Below are 17,984 nucleotides of genomic sequence, written 5' to 3' on the forward strand. Positions count from 1 at the left end.
GTTAAAAATCTGAGGCTTGATCTTTTTCTTCTTATCATGTCCTTGTTTCTCCTGACACAATTTATATAGTAACATAAAGCTAGGTAAAAACAATGAGAGTCCTGTAGCACTTGAAAGACTAACAAATTTAATTTCTGCAGGCATAAGCTTTCGTGGGCTGTAACCCACTTCATCACAATGACTGAGGTGGATTAAAACTAAAACATTGTCCATTTGGAGTAATAGGGCCCACAGTTGCTGCCTATTGTAATGGAGTGACTGAGTGTGGGGAAAAGGGGAGGGGAAGGGAGGTGATACGTTGCCCTCTAGTGGCTTGGCCACATAGTGGATATGTGAGCTGCTACCAGCATTTCACAAGTTCTCATTTAACTTAAAAGGGAGAGAGAGCTGTGCTTTTGGAGCTGAAGTCTCTCTTTAGCAATATCAATAATTTATGCCAATTGTTCATTTTCTGAAGACCAAATGTTTTCATCTAGATGGGCCAGAATTTGGAAGGATTCTGATCCAAATCCAAATGTTACTCCAGACCCTAATTTCTTTCTTAAAAAACAAAAAAAACATTATTTGTTTAGGAAGTTTTAACAAATTTACAGATTCTTGTCATGTAAATATGAGAAACCAAACAATCATTACATGTCAACAGTTAGCTTTTGTTTAAAGAGACATTATACAGTAATACAGTCATCAGATCTTTCTATTTAACGCTGGCGTGAACTCACCTATATTGGAAGGGATATGAGCAATCACTCGAAGTAGAACACGTTTTCTAGAAAGCCGAGAAACACATTGCTTGACTTGAAAGTACTGGTACCAGAGGAGAGTAGGCCAGTTAAAATTAGTTTTGATCTATAAATAAGTTAGAAAAGTTTCTTTACTAAATAGGTGGCCAACCGTGTGTATTCCATGGCTCTCCCAATCTTTGAAGCTCTCTGGCTTGCAATTTGGGTTAAGATTATTTGCAATGGATATCTCTAGTTCTATCCCAAATCCATAAAGTAGCCTTTGCTTAAGGATGTGTGTAAATTTCTAGCGGGAGTGATTTCTTTTATTAATCCATGGTATCTTAGTGCTGTTTACACTGCCAGAGTTTTCTTGTTCAATAAAGACCCAGTGTTTGGCTGGTTTAGCATGCCCCCAATCCACTACTGCTATGATCTGGCTGGCTTGACAGTACCATAGAATATTTGGAACAGTTGGTCCACTCTGTTTAATGGGTCTGTACAAGTATTTGCTCTAACTCTTGGTCTTTTCTTAGGCTACGTTTACACTGATGGCGGCAAAATCACCGCCGCCAGATCAATCTTTCAGGATCAATTGAGCGGTCAGTGAGACCCACTCAATCGATCAGGAAGTCGACTGAGTAAGTCCACACCCTCCAGCAGCGTAGTGCTGAGCTTCCCATCGGCTCAGCGCAGTGTGAACGGCGCGCAGAAGGGAAGATGAGCAGTCGACGTCAGTTACGCAAACTACTCTGCATAGTTTGCGTAACTCCCGTCGACTGCCGCCGAATCGCGCAGTCAGTGTGAACCTGCCCTTAGTCTGTATAAATTCTAACAACATCCTTTGTATTCCTGCTAAGGTTTTATCTTGGATAATCACAGGAAGATTTTGAAATAAGAAATATATCCTTCGCAAAATATTCATTTTGACTGCAGCTATTCTTCCCAACCAAGAAATTGCATATTTCCCCCAGCACTCCAGGTCTTTTTTTTTTCATTTGCTGAAGTGGAGGTTTGACATTTCAACCACAGAGGTCTTCTACGTGGTTTGATATCTGAATTCTCAGGTATCTTATAGAATTTGTTGTCCATTTGTACCCAAATGTTTTCTAAAGGAGTAACTTTGCAAAGTCTGGCAAATTTATACCTTATATTCCAGATTTGGCATAATTTACTTTAAATCCAGATACTTTCCCAAAGTCCTGAATTTCTTTAGAAACTAATTTTAGGGAAATATTTGGTTTAGATAAAAATAATATTATATCATCTGCACAAAATGCAATTTTCTGATGTGTTCCTACAAGTTTTATTTCTGAGATGGATCCATTATTCCTTATCCTCCGTGCAAAAGGCACAATAGTCAGTGCAAAAGGTAAAGGAGACAATAAACATTCCCCTCTAATCCCCTCAGTATAATTCAAAAAGGGAGATTTATTCCCATTAAACCACACCACTGCTTGTAGGCTGGTGTAAAGAGCAGTTATTCATTTAAGGAACTGGGGGCCAAAATCCACACGGAACAGCACTTGAAATAGCATGTTCCAGTCTATTCCACCAAAGGCTTTCTCAGCATCTAGTGATAACAAGAGAAACGGATTATTTTCACCTGGCATTAAGGATGATTCCAAGTATTCTCTGAATATTGTCTTATGTTTGTCTATCCTTAATGAATCCAGTTTAATCTGCATTTATATAAAATGAAAGCATAGATTGCAATTGGCTAGCTAGTATTTTTGTTAAAATCTTTATGTTGAGATTCATTAGAGATATGGGCCTATAGGAACTGCCTAAGGTAAGGCCTTTTCCATCTTTAGGGAGAACCACCACAGTTGCTTCTTTCATAAACTCTGGAAATTCTTCCCCTAAAAGAATGGCCTTGAAGATACCTCTCAAAGGACACACTAATACCTCCTTAAATACCTTGTAAAATTCACCTAGAAAGTCATCAGGCCTTGGAGTTTTACCACTTTTCATATTTGCTACAGCCTCTAGGATTTCTTCTGTTATTTCTTTATCAATATTGCTTATCTTTGGCAAGCCTGCAAATACTTCCAGATATTTTTGAATAACTTCAGAGGTTGGAGGTTTTTATAATAAGCAGCACATTTTTATTAGGATGTGTAACTATCTTTTGCAGATTATTCTTATTTGGTGGAATAATACGTTGCTCTTGAATTCCTTTAAGCTTCTGAGTCAATAGCCTATCACTTTTTTATTTCATTTTTCATAAAACATGTGCTTTGTATACCTAAAAGCTTTTTCAATGGAACATTCATCAACATATTCAATTTCCCTCTAATATCAGTTACTTTTTGTTTTTTTTCTAAATCAATATTTTTATGAATATCTTGTAACCGTTTTAGCTCCTGTTCTAGTTCTGTTTTTTCTTGAGCTTTTTTTTTTTTTTTTTTTTCCGACTGAGAGACTGCTAATCAACTGATCCCTAACTACTGCTTTAGTTGCCTCTCAGTTTTGTATCAATGTAACTCAGTGGAGTGACTCCTGATTTTCACAGGTGTAAGAAGAGAATCAGGTCCTCAGCTCATGGAGATAGTCAAAGAACACCTCAGGGCCAGGTTCACAGAAGCCCTTGAGGTGGTATTAAATACAGGCAGTGTTGCTGATCTGCTGGCACACCAGGAGCAGTTACACAACTAGACATATTATCATTCGCGCATCTGCACAGTGAGATAAATGCAGCCATATTTATCCGATTGATTTCAATGATGTTCAGATAAATGCATCTGCTACCATTTCAGTAAATGCACCTACACACATCCAAGGCCCTGATCCCACAATGAGCACTTCACGGGCAGAATCCTGCACCAGTGACTTCACTGGGGAATCACACAGGTGCAAAGATCTGCCCCCACAGCGCTCACTACAGGACTGGGGCCCAAACATGTAAAATATACCAACACGATAATATCTGGAACATCACATTTTAAAATTTCAGATATATTACTATATCACTCAAAAAATGTATCTTAAAATAGAAAAACAATTCAGTGCAAAATAATACTTGAATGCAATGTTATGGGTGAGAATTTTTTTAAAATACATATAACTCAGGAAAGTGACATTATATGGTTCCCAGGACAACCATAATTCAGCCTCAGTGCAAGCACATGATCCAAAAAGCATGAAAATAATATCAATTGTTCACACAGAAAGGTAACACCTACTGTCGATTGCATAGGAACCAGAGGCAGAATTCTCTCTCAGTTCAATCAGTGTAATGGAGTCTCTCTGGATGTACATGGGGAGTTATCAAGATCAAAATCTGGCACCACAACTTTCCCAAATCCAGACCTATGTGTGGGGCCCTACCAAATTCATGGCTGTGACATCTGATCTCCCTCGGGAAATCCGGTCTCCTGCACTGAAATCTGGCTATTGTAGGGGAGACCAGCTTACACAGTGCTGAGCACCCGGAGAGCAGCGGCTGCTGGCTGGGAGCCCAGCTCTGAAGGCTGCAGCAGGAGTGAGGGTGGCATGGTCCGGGAGTGGGGTGTTCCTCGCCTTTTGGGGAGGGCAGGGCTGGCCTTATGGGTGGACAAACAGGCCCATGGTCGGGGGCGGAGGCGCTGTGGTTACCTCCCCCCCACACACAAACACATAGCCAGGTCAAGGCCCTTTTAACTCCCTAGTGCTGGTCCTAGAGCCAGGGAGGGGCAGGGCTGGGGGCCTCTACTGGGCCCTGGGCTCCAGCTGCTAGTCTTGGACTAGCTGGGACGGGACAGGACTTCCTCTTCTCCTGCCCTGGCCGCTCCTGGAGCCAGGTCAGACGCACCCTCGGGAACCTCCCTGGGCTGCTCGCAGGCCACCCAGCTCTGAAGGCAACAACTCCTCCCCAACCCCCGGCCTCTCTCCGGTCCTCCCGAGGTGACAGTACTGTGCAAGTTACTAGTTACATCTTTGAAACCAGGACACCGGCCACGTTACAAATCCTAGCACCATGAAAGTGACCAAAATGGACCCTCCCCACGTGCCAGCCAGTGCTGAGGCGGGCCAAACTGCGCTGCCTGCCCTGCGGACGCCCCTTGCCGCCCGGACGAGGACTACCCGGGGCAGCCCAGCACCCAACGTGGCCCTAAGGCTCCCTCTCTGCACGCCAGCCCCCGGCTTTTGCTAGCCGGGGGTGGTTTTTTGCCCCGACGCAATCAACGCACCTCAGTCGAGCCCCGGGGCCGTACCCAGTCCCGCGGCTAACTCCGCTGCCCTCCGCGGGTGCACGGGGCCCTGGCAGCCCGGCCCGCCGCCCCACAGCCACTCCGCCGCACGTGCAGCCTGGCGGGCGGGTGCCGGTCCCTGGCAACCGGGGGGGCGGCGCGAGGTGCCGATCTGGGACGCGGGGCGAGTGGCGGGGCCGGGCGGGGAGTTCCTGTGGGTCGTAACCGACGCTCCCGGCGCGAGGTGCGGGGGGGAGGAGCGGGACGGGAGCTGGGAATCGAAAGCGAAAGTTTGTTGCCGCCGCCGCCGCCCCAGCTCCAGGCCTCCGCCCGCCATGGCCGCCCTCCGGGACCCGGGCCTGCTCCTGGTGCGGGTCTCGCCCGCCTCCCGGCACGGCGACAAGCTCAAGCTGCAGCTGCAGCGCTACTTCCAGTCCGCGAAGCGCTCCGGGGGAGGCGAGTGCGAGGTGGAGCCGGGCCCCGAGCCGGGCAGCTACAGGGTGCGCTTCCTCTCGGAGGAAGGTGAGGGCCGGGGGGGGACTGGCTGGCTGGTGCCCTCTGCGCCTCGCTGAAGGGAGGGCAGGGTGCCAGCCGGGTGCCCTGGGGATGCTGGGGGGTGCCAGCCTTATGCCCAGGGGTGCCAGCTGTGTACCCTGGGGGTGCTAGGGGGTGCCAGCCTTGTGCCAAGGAGTGCCAGCATTGTGCCCTGGGGATGCTAGGGGGTGCCAGGTGTGTGTGCCCTGGAGTGGGGGGGTGCCAGCATATCAGTGCGTGTCAGCCGTGTCCTGGGGTTGGGATGCGCCGGATGTGCTAGCTGTGCTCCGGGGGTGCCAGGTGTGCCCCAGAGGTAAGGGAGGCACGGGGAATGCCAGCCAGGCCCCGGGGGTGGCGGTGTGTGTGCCCGGGCGAGGAGGTCGCTGGGAGTGCTAGCCGTAGGTGTGCCGGATGTGCTGTTTGTGCCCCCGGGGGGGTACCGAGTGCCAGCCGTGCCATTCAACAGTTTGCCAGCAGCTGTGCCACAGGGACGAGATGTGCCAGCTGTGCCATGTGATGGCCTGCCAGCAGCGTGCCAGCAGCACCACTTAACAGCCTGCCACCGGCCCGCATGTCAGCTGTGCCCCTCAACGTGGCGGCAGAGCGTGCCACTTGAAATGCGTCAGCGTTTTGCAAGCTGCTGCTCAGCAGGGTGATGGCAGATCAGCGATGAGGTTCAGCCGCGTGTTGATGGGCCAGCAGTGGCAGGGCATGTGGATGGGGAGGTGGTATACCCACTGTGTCCCCAGGCAGCACACCAGCTGTGAACCCCTCTGTGTCAGTGATGTGCTAGTAATGCCACATGCCAGCTGTGCTACTCCCTGTAGAGCAAACTTTGGGAGTTTGTCATCCACATCTTGGTCCTTGGTGTAGGGGCATGGTCAAGGAGAAGGGAATGTGTATGGGGACCATGGAAGCCATTGACAAGCAGCATAGGTCTTTTTGAGATGCACGGATGAAAAATACTATATAACAGCTCAGTGGCAGTGATATTATTATTATTATTTATTATTAGAGCAGCTTTAAGGCTGCTCTAAGTTATGCTATGGACTGGGCCATCACCTAAGGGCCCCAGCATTGGGACAATACATAAGTGGCTTAAACCCATCTAGTTTCAAACCTTAAAATTCACAGTATATATGTGTGGATTCCTGGACGTTGTTTTTCCACTTCCTTCCTCCTTGTGTAATCATTCATATGTGCAAAGTGGGTATAAAACTGTACCAGATCAGAATGTTAGACTTTTACACTCACTTTGCACATGTGCAAATGACTACACAAGGGGCAAAGCTGTGGAGAAATGCGACTGTTTAGTGTTCATTGGTACACCAGAATAAACAGAAGTTCCTGATTTATTTCCTCCTCCCCCAATTTATTTCCACATCACTATAGCTAAGAACTATGTGAAATCACGTTTAGTCCATGACGTAGAAATTGATGGCAAAAGTTTGAAGATATTTATCCAGGAAGATTCAGAGGTAGAGAATCCTGGAGAAAGCCAGCCTACAACACAATCATCAGGCCTGTCAGGCTTTCCACAACTTCAGAAGAAATCTGATAAGGAACATTGTGGTGAGAAACATGATGACAATTCATCTAGAGCATTTACTGCAAAGGTATGTTTATATAAAGTAGAAAACAATAATTCATCAGGCTCTCAAGGACTTACACATGTACAGCTCTGCTTCCATATGCTTATTGGAGACAAAGAACTCATTACACCTTCTAGTCAGAATAGAAGAGATGGAAATAGTTACTATGCATTATATTTATAAACTTCATGATCAGCAAACACTGAGACATGTCCATGTCCATTCCCCTAATTAACAAATGGACACACAGTATGGCATGGTGACTTGTAATGCAATGGTATAGATTTGCAGTAATAATTATGTCTGTGGCATGTGCAAGTCCCCTGAAATCCAGGGACATTTATATTTTTTTCAGAACCAGTTTGTATGCCTGGGTTGCTACTGAGACACATTTAGAAGCCTTTCAAAGGAACTAATAAATACAATCAGATATTCTATTTCATATAGATTCTTATACTGCCCATGTCATTGTAAAATCTGAGCACATTCCAGTACTACATTAACCAATATCACTAACATATATGACATGTGGTTCATTCTCTAATCCTTTCCGGAGCATAATTGTATATCTAATGTAGTGCTTTGTTGTGGTGGGGTTTTGGTTTTGGGTTGTTTGCTTGTTTTTGAATGTAGGTACTGCTCTGTGTTTTTGATAGGGAAGGCAGGTCATGAGGTTTCTGATGATCCTTAGTTCCTGTGGGATAAAGAATAATACCAGCAAAGTAGATCATGAGTTGCTTTATATGTCGTGCTAATGTGAACTGGATCTCAATTCAAGAGAGGACTGTGAATGGCCTCTACATTGCCCCACTGCAGCTCACATTAGAAGATGGGAGTTTTCCCACAGATTTTATTGGGAGCAGGATTGGTTCTGAAACACGTGTACAAAGGATACTATTGACATTATAGCTGTATACATGCATTGAGATAGGATTATATACAAGAGTGTTTACATACAGTAAGAACAAAATAATCTTGGCAAGCTGAGAAATAATGTAAAAAGATCTTTTAATTAAATATTTGAAAGAACAAGCTGAGAGTTTTAGGAAAGCTGCTAATGATCTCTGCTTGTTCTTTCATTTTCAGATTTTTCTCCATGTGTCTGCAACTTTGAATACTGACCTGTTCACTAAACAGCAAAGACAAGAAGTGATCATTCTGTGCCCAAACTTAAAAATAGAAAAAAATTCTAGTGACAACGGCATCGAGAAAGTGACAGGAGACTATGTAGATATTGAAAAAGTGTATCACTATTTCGATGAACTCCTTACCAAGAATTACCTACACACTGATTTTTCACACTCTGAAAGAAAGAATGATTTGGAAGATGTGAATGAGAATGGTGTGGATAAAGTGAACAATATTGAAATTGCATCAGCTCTCTATGAATACTTTAACCATGTCTATGAAGGACAAATTAAGGAATTACAGCAACGTTTCAACGTAAATATAAAAAGCAAAGAGCATGGCAATGGACTCACTTCAGTATGCTTCAGATCTCTTGGGAGTTCTGGATTAGTAGCGAGAGCTCAACAGTCTTTTATCACTGATTTTCAGAAAGCAGTAGCAGATTTAAAACAAGAAAAAGTTTCTTTGACAAACAGTTACCAGTTAAATGAAACATTACAGAAATTAAATACCATGTTTAGGAGCCTTCTTGCCAAAAATGAAGGAAATATATTAATACTGCGTGGTCCAGCAAATGAGATTTTGGCTGCAAAAAAATTTCTAGAAGAAAAAAATGGGAACAGCCAACTTGAAAAATTTGTGAAAATAACATCTGAAGCTTACACATATAGGAATGGAATTGAAGTTGATTCTGTTAGGCTTAAACTCTTGGAAACTATATTAAGTAAAGAAACTGAAGTGATAAATCAAAAGTTTGATACTACAGTGGAAATCCAGGGTTATCCACAGAGCCAGAAAGCATACATCATATTTAAACCTAAGGACAAAGATTCAGATTTGTCTGCACATGCTTACGAAAACTTCATTAGTGCATTTCAGAAGGCCTCAGCAATGATAACTGAAAAAAACCTCTGCTTGAAACTTTCAGGTGATCAGAAAAAACAGCTGAATAAACACTTCGATAAACTACAATTGGAAAACCCACGTATAATACTTAAGAAAAAGGAGGAGAAACTCAATTTAAAAGGTTTACCAGATCATCTGTATGTTGCTGAAAAGCACATCAGGAGCTTTCTTAACATTGAAGACCCTATGAAGATTAAAGAAGGGACAGCTCTCACATATGATATCAGCTATAAAGGTGCTACAGGCACTTCCCTGGATGCAGATGATGACAGAAAAATGAATAGGGTACCTCCCAAAGAACAACCTAGACCAAAGGTAGTAGGAGGAGAGGAAGCCAAAGATGAGTGTGCCATTTGCATGGATAAAATCCATCAAAAAGAAGTACTGCAAAAGTGCAAACATGAATTTTGCAAAGCATGCATCCAAGAGGCAATGAAGTATAAGCGTGCCTGTCCTGTCTGCAATACGTTCTATGGTCTCATACAAGGAAATCAACCAGAGGGAAAAATGACTTGGTCAACAATGCCTTATCCAATACCTGGCTATCCTAAATGTGGGACTATTAAGATTGACTATCTTATGCATGGTGGGGTTCAAACTGTAAGTATATTTGAAAGTGTGTGAAAGCTGTTTGTTAACAAAATAGAACTCAAATATAGAATCCAATATTTTTCCATTTTTATATCCTAGAGATTTTTTTTAATCCAGCAGATACTTATTCCAATCTTTTTGTTAGTTTCTGGTATTCTGAATATACGTTACAAATCTCAGTTTTCCTAATAGATTCTCATATCACATCACATTATATTATATTTCTTTATGGAGTGCCATTAATATGTAGTACTAACACCCATTGCTGGGTTACACTACAAGGGAAACATAAAAATATCAAATACAAATGAAAGATAAAAACACATGATAGCCCTCACTGTTATACACAATGAGCTGATTCTCCTTTCACTTAGGTGTAAATCTGGAATGCTGGTATAGAACTGTAAGAGGGGAATCAGGCCCAGCACTTGGCTACAGAAGTGTGTAGTGCATTGGGGGTAGGGGAGAGGAAATGATTGCAAGGGCTTTGGTTTATGTTATATGTTTGTATAGCACCTAGCACAATAGGGCCTTGATCAGGGCACTTAGGTACTACTGCAGATTAAATAATACTTGCAAGGACATCAATGAGAAAAGCAAAGGGAGAGGGAGAGAGAGTTCCGGAGAGCAAGAACATGATATTTAGAAATAACAGTGGATGAATTAATTGTGACAAGAAAATATGAGAAACTGAACGAAGGGATGAGCAAGGAGAAAAAGAGAGATGAGATGCCCTAGCAAGGAACTGTTCTAGTGAGACTATTGAAAGTGAGGGTGAATTTCAGTGATACCTCAATTACCCAGGAAGCCAATGAAGAGGTGAAAGAGAAGATGTGTAAATAGAAAGGCAGAGTCAAAATTAACCATGCTATGTGATTTTTGAACAGATTGAAGGAGTTGGGGAATGGATTTGGGGAGATGGGAATAAATAGCATTGCAGAAGCTGAGGTGTCAGATTACTTTCACACACATTTTTACTGTATCTATGGTATTCATAAGGCCCTTTGGTTTTAGTATTTACTGATTTTCTCTGAAAAATTCCGGGTTCTGAAAAAGCCAGTATTCAGGTTTTACTGATTTTTTTTTTTTTTTTCACACAAACTGGATTTTTTGGGACCTGGGAATTTTTCAGAGATGGGCAGGGTGTTAGATCCTGTCAGCTGAGACTGTTCAACTGCAGTGACAGGCCCACAGATTTTTTTAAGTCTGGAATAAACACTGATAAAGTCCCAAGAAATTCTTTTTTAAAAATGAAGGGCCTTGGGTATACCGTCCATTTTCATTGTATTCTTTACAAAACAGGAAAACCATCCAAACCCAGGCAGACCATATTACGGAACGAGTCGAACAGCATACTTACCTGACAACAAGGAAGGAAAAGAAATTTTGCAGCTACTTAAAAGGGCCTTTAGCCAAAAATTGATCTTCACGGTGGGACAGTCACGTACTTCTGGTGCAAATGATGTTATCACCTGGAATGATATTCACCATAAAACAAGCATGCACGGGGGACCTGAAATGTGAGTATTTTAAGTGATTTTAGTGCTTGTCAAAGGTACTAATGACAGGCCTTAGTCTTCTCTGTACTAAAGCATTTTGGCATTTTTAGGACCATTGCAAGCTACTGGCACTCTTTTAAAACATCTTGGGTCAGACTCTCCACTGCTTGGTACCTTGTGTTGTCATTTACGCCTGTGCAGAGTGGGTGCAAAATGCTGTAAGAATTTAATACATTTTGCACTCAGTTAACACAGGCATAAATAACTACACAAGGTGCAAGGCAGTGGAGAAACAGGCCCCTTGTGTTCATGCACAAAACTTCCTGCAGCAGTGTACAGGCATTAAGAATACCATTGCGATTGCACCTACTTCAGGCAAGGATAAGCGCCACTGCATACTCCAATCAGTCATTCAATTGTTGCAGAGCTGGTATGGTCAGGGAAGGCAAGCATTGTAGCTATAAGAATGCAGTTATTCCTCCAAATACAATTCTACATTGTACTCTTCATGACACTGACAGTTAATGGCACTGGCTCTGTCAAGCCACTCACTTACTAGCAGCATATATGCCAAAAGGCACCCAAGTAGCTATTCAATTGATCTCTGCTCGCTGGAAAGTACTCTCCATTCTTCAGAACAAGCAGATCTGAGAGCAGATGTGGTGGTACTCCATTGGTCTCAGCTTTACCCATCATCCCTCAAGAACCAACACCCCAATTCCCCTGCAGCACGTCTCAAATACAGAATGAAAAACAACCTATTAATATTCTGTAAAAACATGCATACTTGGTACAAAATTAGTTTTTAAATGACTTGTTTGTCTCATAAGGCCCCAACCTGCAAAACGGAGGGCACAAAAAAAAATCTAAAAACCCGGAACAGAATAATCAGCCAAATAAAAGAGTCAAATTACAAAATAATTGAATAAGTAAATGAACCCACGTTCCTCACCTCCTAGATGATCATTGCAATATGGTCCTGGATCTCCAAGCCCATAGTCAGTCTCGCAGTGCCTTGGGAGAGGCTCCACCATTGTAGCTGCAACGCTGAGGGAGTCACAGGGCATAGGCCTCTTCCCTTCATAGTGCACGTGTAGATCTTTGGACAGGCCAGAACCATTAGAAGCATCCATAGGAACAAACCCAAAATGTGAACAGGTGATCATATACGCTGTAGATCATAGTCATTAGTGTACCTGCTCTAGGAAGCTGTGCCAGGAACTGTGGGGTAGGTGCAACAATCCCTATATCCTGCACCTCTTGCGCTGCTTGTGGATGCAGAGCACTCAAAACAGGATAGCTGTGTTTGGTTGCAGTTCGTACCAGAGCAGTCACTCTGTTGCAAGTTGCAGTGATTCATTTCTCTAGTGTGGACAGAGCTTTGAAGACTGAAGACTGTTTTTATCCATAAAAGGGTACCACACAGATGGGGAGTGCAAACATCTCCACATCAGTCCTGAAATATATCCCATCTCTGATGAAAAGTTACTATCTCCTGATCATCTTCAGTCTTCATGTCCTTGGCCTCTTTTCTGAGTTTGACATGGACAGTTTTGGTGGCATGAATGCTTGTCTGCTACAGGCAGACTGACACTGCTAATGCATTTTAGATGGTAATGATGCATAGCCCCTATAGACCTGAGCCATAGCCATACCAGTGACATATCAATGAAAAGCTCTTTTATCTTTTTATGAGTCCCTTGTACTTGATCCAGTCTTCCTGTTTTTAGTTTTTCATTGAAGTATTCTGAAGTATAAAATGGCAACCTATGGAAGTAATTTTTTTCACAGAAAAAAACATCTTTCACTACAAAATGAGCAATTCAGGCAATTTTAAATAAAATTACAAAGCATAACATAAATTATAACCAGAAAAAATGTTACTGGAGCTCAGAAATTGTATGTACTATATGCTGGGTTTAGTGCAAGTATTTGTGTAACCCACAGTGTTAAAATGATTAGCACAATATTAATAACCTTCTCTGCACTGTCATGAGAAAATGGTAAACTATATTACTGTATAAACTATAGAGGAGAAAAGATGTTCATGTGATCAGGGATCAGACTAAAAGGAGACTCCCAGTATGGCCCTTTTGCACCAGTTTGCTGTCACAGGCCATAAAGCAGCCATACTGGCGCAAGGGAATATTCCCCATGCATTGAGGAGTCCCTAGGTGCTGTAGAATCAGGCCAATTGGCGGCACACCACTGCCCTCTGCAGTCTAAGGCAGAAGGGGCATGTCAATGTGAGAGCAATGCCAGAGGAACTAAAAAAAAAATGGATGAAAGTTATAGTGTACCCCTGGCACAGGAAAACAGTACAACAGAAATACCGAAATAGTGGAGATGCTTTGGTACAGACACAATGATATTGTCCTCAGAGGAACAATAGATAGGAAGGGTATACGTAGAGGACAGTAACTGAATTACATCCCCCTTATGAGGGGCTGTATAGAACCTACAAGGGTATGGACACTGAAGGGAGTTAAAGGGAGCAGTCGCATCCCCAGCTTCAGCCTATGGGCAGGATAAAAAGCTGCAGCTCAGAGAAACAGAGAACCACTGTGAAGGAGTTCCATAGGATAAGATCAGAGGAAGCTACCCAGAGAAACCATTTGCTGCCAGAATGGATCAGAGAATATTACCAGGCAGGAGGTGCCTGCAAGATCCTGAGGTAGGAAGCAACCCAGGGAAGCAGCAGAAGATTTAAACAAAACAAGTCTCTGACTGTATCACCCGGGGTTCATGGGCTGGGTGCCACAGGAGAGAGTAGGACTGAGTCCTCTGTTACACTGATAGGGATAGGGAATGCCAAGACTGATCAGTAGTGGCAACAATAACAGGAATATTGGACTTTTCCTTTGTGTTCCTACTCTAACTTACTTTCCTTCTGCCCTGTTAAAGAAAGAAGGGAAGAAACCTGAAAAGGGGGTTAGGAGAGGCTCTGAGAGGAAGACCAAAGGGTGGGGATTCCTTTCAGTCCTGAAAGGGGAGAGACTTAAGTAACCCAGCCAGAGGTCTGGAGTTACAGATGAAGACTGACATAGATAGGTTCCATCCCTGACCCAACTGAGGGGAACTGAGGCAGGGACAACCATAGTCCCCTGTATTACAGGGCGGAGGTCCCACCATTTAATAACCCTTACTTTCTATCACCTGAGTTCCGTCTCCCCTCCCCACTAAACATTCAGCTTCCCAATAAAGGTTTAAAAAAGTTTAATATGAGTGGTTTAATACACACATCAAGTTATGGTTCTGTTTTAAATAATTTGAAAAAAGGGTCAAAGGAATGATATAACTGGACTGTTAGTATACATCATGCTGTCAAATATTGGTAGTTTTGTAATAAGGTATGTATTTATATATGTCAAAACCTTGTAATTGAAATGTTTTATTGTAAACTATCTGAAATATCCATAAAAAATATTTTTAAGGGAGATGGGGCATGTCCCCACCAGTTTGCATAACAGCCCCACTACATAACTTAGAGCATACTAAGATTGCTCTAATTTGTACCAGGAGTCACACTGGTTCCTGGATGGCCTAAGATCAGAAGAGAGGAAAGACACCACTTTTGCAGCCTCATCTCATGCTACCCCTTTATCTGCCTGGGTACTATGCCTATTTTGAGACAATTAGGACCTTATTTTCAGAGTTTCTGAGTATCCACAGTTCCCATAGATTCCAAGTGGAATTGTAAGTGCACAGCAGGTCTGAAAATCAAGTTCAAGGTGTCAGTTTGGGTCTGAAAATCAAACTCAGGGTGTCAGTTTGGGCCCCAAAATGAATGGCTGCTTTTGAAAATGTTAGCTTTAACTTTTCTGTGCTCACTTTTTCTCATCTGTAAATTAGAGCCTGTTCGTTGCAAGGCTAAGGTTTGTAAAAGTGCTTTAAGAGATTTGGATGGAAGGTGCTGTAGAATTGGGATATGTTATTTCATTATGTAAATGGCCCAAACAATTTTCTCTTTCCGCAGGTTTGGTTACCCTGATCCTAATTATCTGAAACGTGTTCGAGAAGAACTGAGAGCAAAAGGAATTGAATAAAGACATGTATCAGCCAACTGCTCTTAAGCTGTATTCGCCATAAAATATAGCATTTACTTCACCACATCAGTTGATTACAGATGCATATATAAAGGTAGAGGACTTTTTCTAAGAAAGGAACAATATTGCTGTATTTATAAATGTTCACTTTTCTTTTACAGTTGCAAGCATAGGAATTATCTAAGGGCAATGATGTGTTTTGATCCCCAAATATGAACCTGATCCCATTTACCTGAGTAGTTCTTACAAGATTACACATGTAAATAAGGATTACTTGTATGAGTGAATGGCTAGCAGACTCATGCCCTCTCTCTGCAACCTCAGTGTTATCAGTATAAAAAAGCAAAAGAATATCTTTTATCAGAATATATTCTGTTCAAGTCTTTATAGTGTACCCATCACTGTGGTATCAGAGGGTCTTCCAATAGAACATTAAGCAGATGACTAGCATCTGTTGCATGTGGGTTTTTCCTTGCTTTATTTCCTTCCCTTCCTTCCCGGGTGGAAACTGCATATAGTTTTTTGGAGTTTTGAAACATATATGATCTGCCATGTTTTTATGTTAATGAAGGTAAAGACGCATACTTAGCATGGAAAGTGCTGATGTGTGAAGTAGTTTTCAGATCTACAAGAGTTTGCTCTATTGTTTTCAGAAATTGTTCAGCGCCCAAAACTCCGATTGAAATCAGTGGGAACTGAGAGTGCCTGGCACTTCTGAAAATTAGACCCTGGTTCTGAGTCTTTGATTACATGTACAACAAGCCTGTAGGCATTGGATTTTAAATTGCTTTTAGCTTTTTATTCTGTTTTGCTTGTAATCACAATGTATCTTCCAGTATGTGGGTGAAGTACTCTTGGGGGGTTATAAATTTAATTCTTGTAGACATTTTACTTTACAGTTGATATTTTACACTAACAAAATAATTTGTTTCTTAAATTTACACTTATAAAACACATGGCTCTGATTTAGTGCAGTTGGCAATTGTTGTTAGCTAAGTATTTTTCACAAATAAATATGTGGTCTGCTTCAGTTGTCTTGTGTTATCTCTGCAATTCCATGTACTCTTCTACTGCACATGCAGATAATATATTAAAAAAAAAAAAAAAAAGATATTTTACCATTTTTACAGTGCCATAGGTGTGCATTGTGCTATCCAGAAAAATAGGAAGATAGAGTTTCTGCTCCCAGGATGCAATGGAGCTATTCACATATGAGCTGCAGGATCAGGTCCTCCTTTTGATGAACATAGTAAGTTACGACAACATACAAAGGATGGAAGGAATGGGTGAGGGTTACAATAAAATGAGATTTTGACATAACTGTCCACCCCTGCCAAAAAGCCCAAAGGATGGGTGCAGAAAGTTCAGATTCTGCAATCTAGATGTCATTGTAAATGTATCAAATGCATTGGCAAACTTGCCTATTTTCATACTGAATTTTCAGCCTCTTCAAGGGTGATGCTGACCTTTTAAGAAGGAGCAGGACCAGTGCACCTGTGCCACATTAACTGACCCAGATTAGGCTTGGAGACCCAATGAGTCAGAGCAAGAAAGCAGGAGTGGTAGGACTGCTAGATCCCTCTGGGAGGGGAAGCAATGAGATCCTGAAAAGTAACGGGGGGAAATTCCCTGGGAGTTCTCAGGTGAGCTGATAAACTGTTTTTGTTGTTTTAGCTTAAGTCTGGAAAATAAAACGCTAAAAGAGACTCTGGTGTGGCAGTGGGTCCCCTGGGAGAGAAGGGGAGAAGCCCAGCCCTGTCTTGTTACACCCCCACACACAGCCCCATGCTGGCCATACACAGGAGGGCATTGTGGCCTACATATAGGTCTCACTGACATTCTCTGTGCAACATATAAGTGGCTGTGATTCAATGTATGAAACAACATTTAACAATAGTAGAGGTGATGTACTTTTTTGCTCATTTTACAAAGGGCCCAAACCAGCCAAGATTTAGTATCACGAGTAGTTTCACTGAAAACAGTGGACTACTCACAGCAGTAAGCACTATGGGCCCTCATCCTGCATAGGTCTCCAGATAGAAGACTAAACAGTACTCCCTTATGCTTTAAAAATGTGTCTCTGCTGGCAGGGTGGTTCCGGTAGTACTGGTATTTGCCCATTCAGGACTACACAAATTAATTTTAGTTAAAGTGAAAATAAGGGTGATGTGACAAAATGGATCAGTGCTTAAAAAGTGGAAATGCTATGAAGAAAAATATATCTATTCTAGAAAAAGAAAATGAAATCAAGTAGGACATAAGTGATAATACAAGTATAGTTGTGATAGGGAAGCACCATCCATCACTCACGGGGGTGCAATGTAAAAATATGGAAGGTGACAAACAAGAAAAGCACAAAGAAGAACAAAGTATGATGAACTTTACATTAAAGCTGGCTTTACATGTGTCATATGTGAAGATATAAAATCACTTGCTCCTGGGGGAATTCTGTGCCAAAAAATTAAATTCTGCACACACTATTTTAAAATGCTGCATATTTTGTCAGAATAACACAATATAATCATGCCAGTTTAAATTATTTTGGTAATTTATTTGAAAATACCTGTCAGCAAGTATGTCTGTAACAATACAAACAAAAAAGATTCCCCCAGGTGTAGAGAGTTAAAGAAATCCTTACCACAACCCAACTCCTGTTTCACTGTTAAGCTTTTGTTGGGCATCTCAGTCCGGGTGTGTCACATGTACCAGCTGGGCACATCTTGGGGGAAAACTCTGCCTCTCTGGTCTTCTAGTTAATTCCCGTTTTTTCACCCTGCCTCCATAAGGATACGGTATA

The 17,984-nt window shown here is 42.4% G+C and overlaps 2 protein-coding genes across 4 annotated transcripts in view; one reads left to right on the forward strand and one right to left on the reverse strand.

Moving 5' to 3' along the window:
• Window positions 1-5,042, reverse strand: part of PARP9 (poly(ADP-ribose) polymerase family member 9) — a 28,227-nt gene extending 23,185 nt beyond the window's left edge. For 2 of the 3 annotated variants that reach the window (XM_067549575.1, XM_067549577.1), the window contains exon 1: window positions 4,892-5,042. The gene's annotated coding sequence lies outside the window, so the exon portion shown is untranslated. Of the gene's footprint in view, window positions 1-719; window positions 847-4,891 lie in introns of all 3 variants that reach the window. The other variant, XM_067549576.1, reaches the window with a different exon arrangement.
• A 120-nt stretch (window positions 5,043-5,162) lies between these two features.
• On the forward strand, window positions 5,163-16,217 carry DTX3L (deltex E3 ubiquitin ligase 3L). The gene is made up of 5 exons (XM_067549578.1): window positions 5,163-5,413; window positions 6,818-7,041; window positions 8,104-9,651; window positions 10,945-11,162; window positions 15,118-16,217. The coding sequence occupies exons 1-5, from the start codon at window positions 5,227-5,229 to the stop codon at window positions 15,185-15,187; spliced, it is 2,247 nt and encodes a 748-aa protein (XP_067405679.1). The 5' UTR covers window positions 5,163-5,226; the 3' UTR covers window positions 15,188-16,217.
• The last annotated feature ends 1,767 nt before the right edge of the window (window positions 16,218-17,984 follow it).

This window comes from Emydura macquarii, unplaced genomic scaffold, assembly GCF_026122565.2.
Source record: "Emydura macquarii macquarii isolate MOO-44397 ecotype Brisbane River unplaced genomic scaffold, CSIRO-AGI_Emac_v2 contig_1253, whole genome shotgun sequence".
Classification (NCBI taxonomy): Eukaryota; Metazoa; Chordata; order Testudines; family Chelidae; genus Emydura; species Emydura macquarii.

What these genes read in the sequence shown, in the direction of transcription:
- DTX3L (XM_067549578.1), top strand. Translation starts at nt 5,227, where the DNA reads ATGGCCGCCCTCCGGGACCCGGGCCTGCTCCTGGTGCGGGTCTCGCCC. An exon ending in GCGCTTCCTCTCGGAGGAAG is followed by an intron (nt 5,414 to 6,817) that starts GTGAGGGCCGGG and finishes ACATCACTATAG; the next exon opens with CTAAGAACTATGTGAAATCA. An exon ending in ATGCACGGGGGACCTGAAAT is followed by an intron (nt 11,163 to 15,117) that starts GTGAGTATTTTA and finishes CTCTTTCCGCAG; the next exon opens with GTTTGGTTACCCTGATCCTA.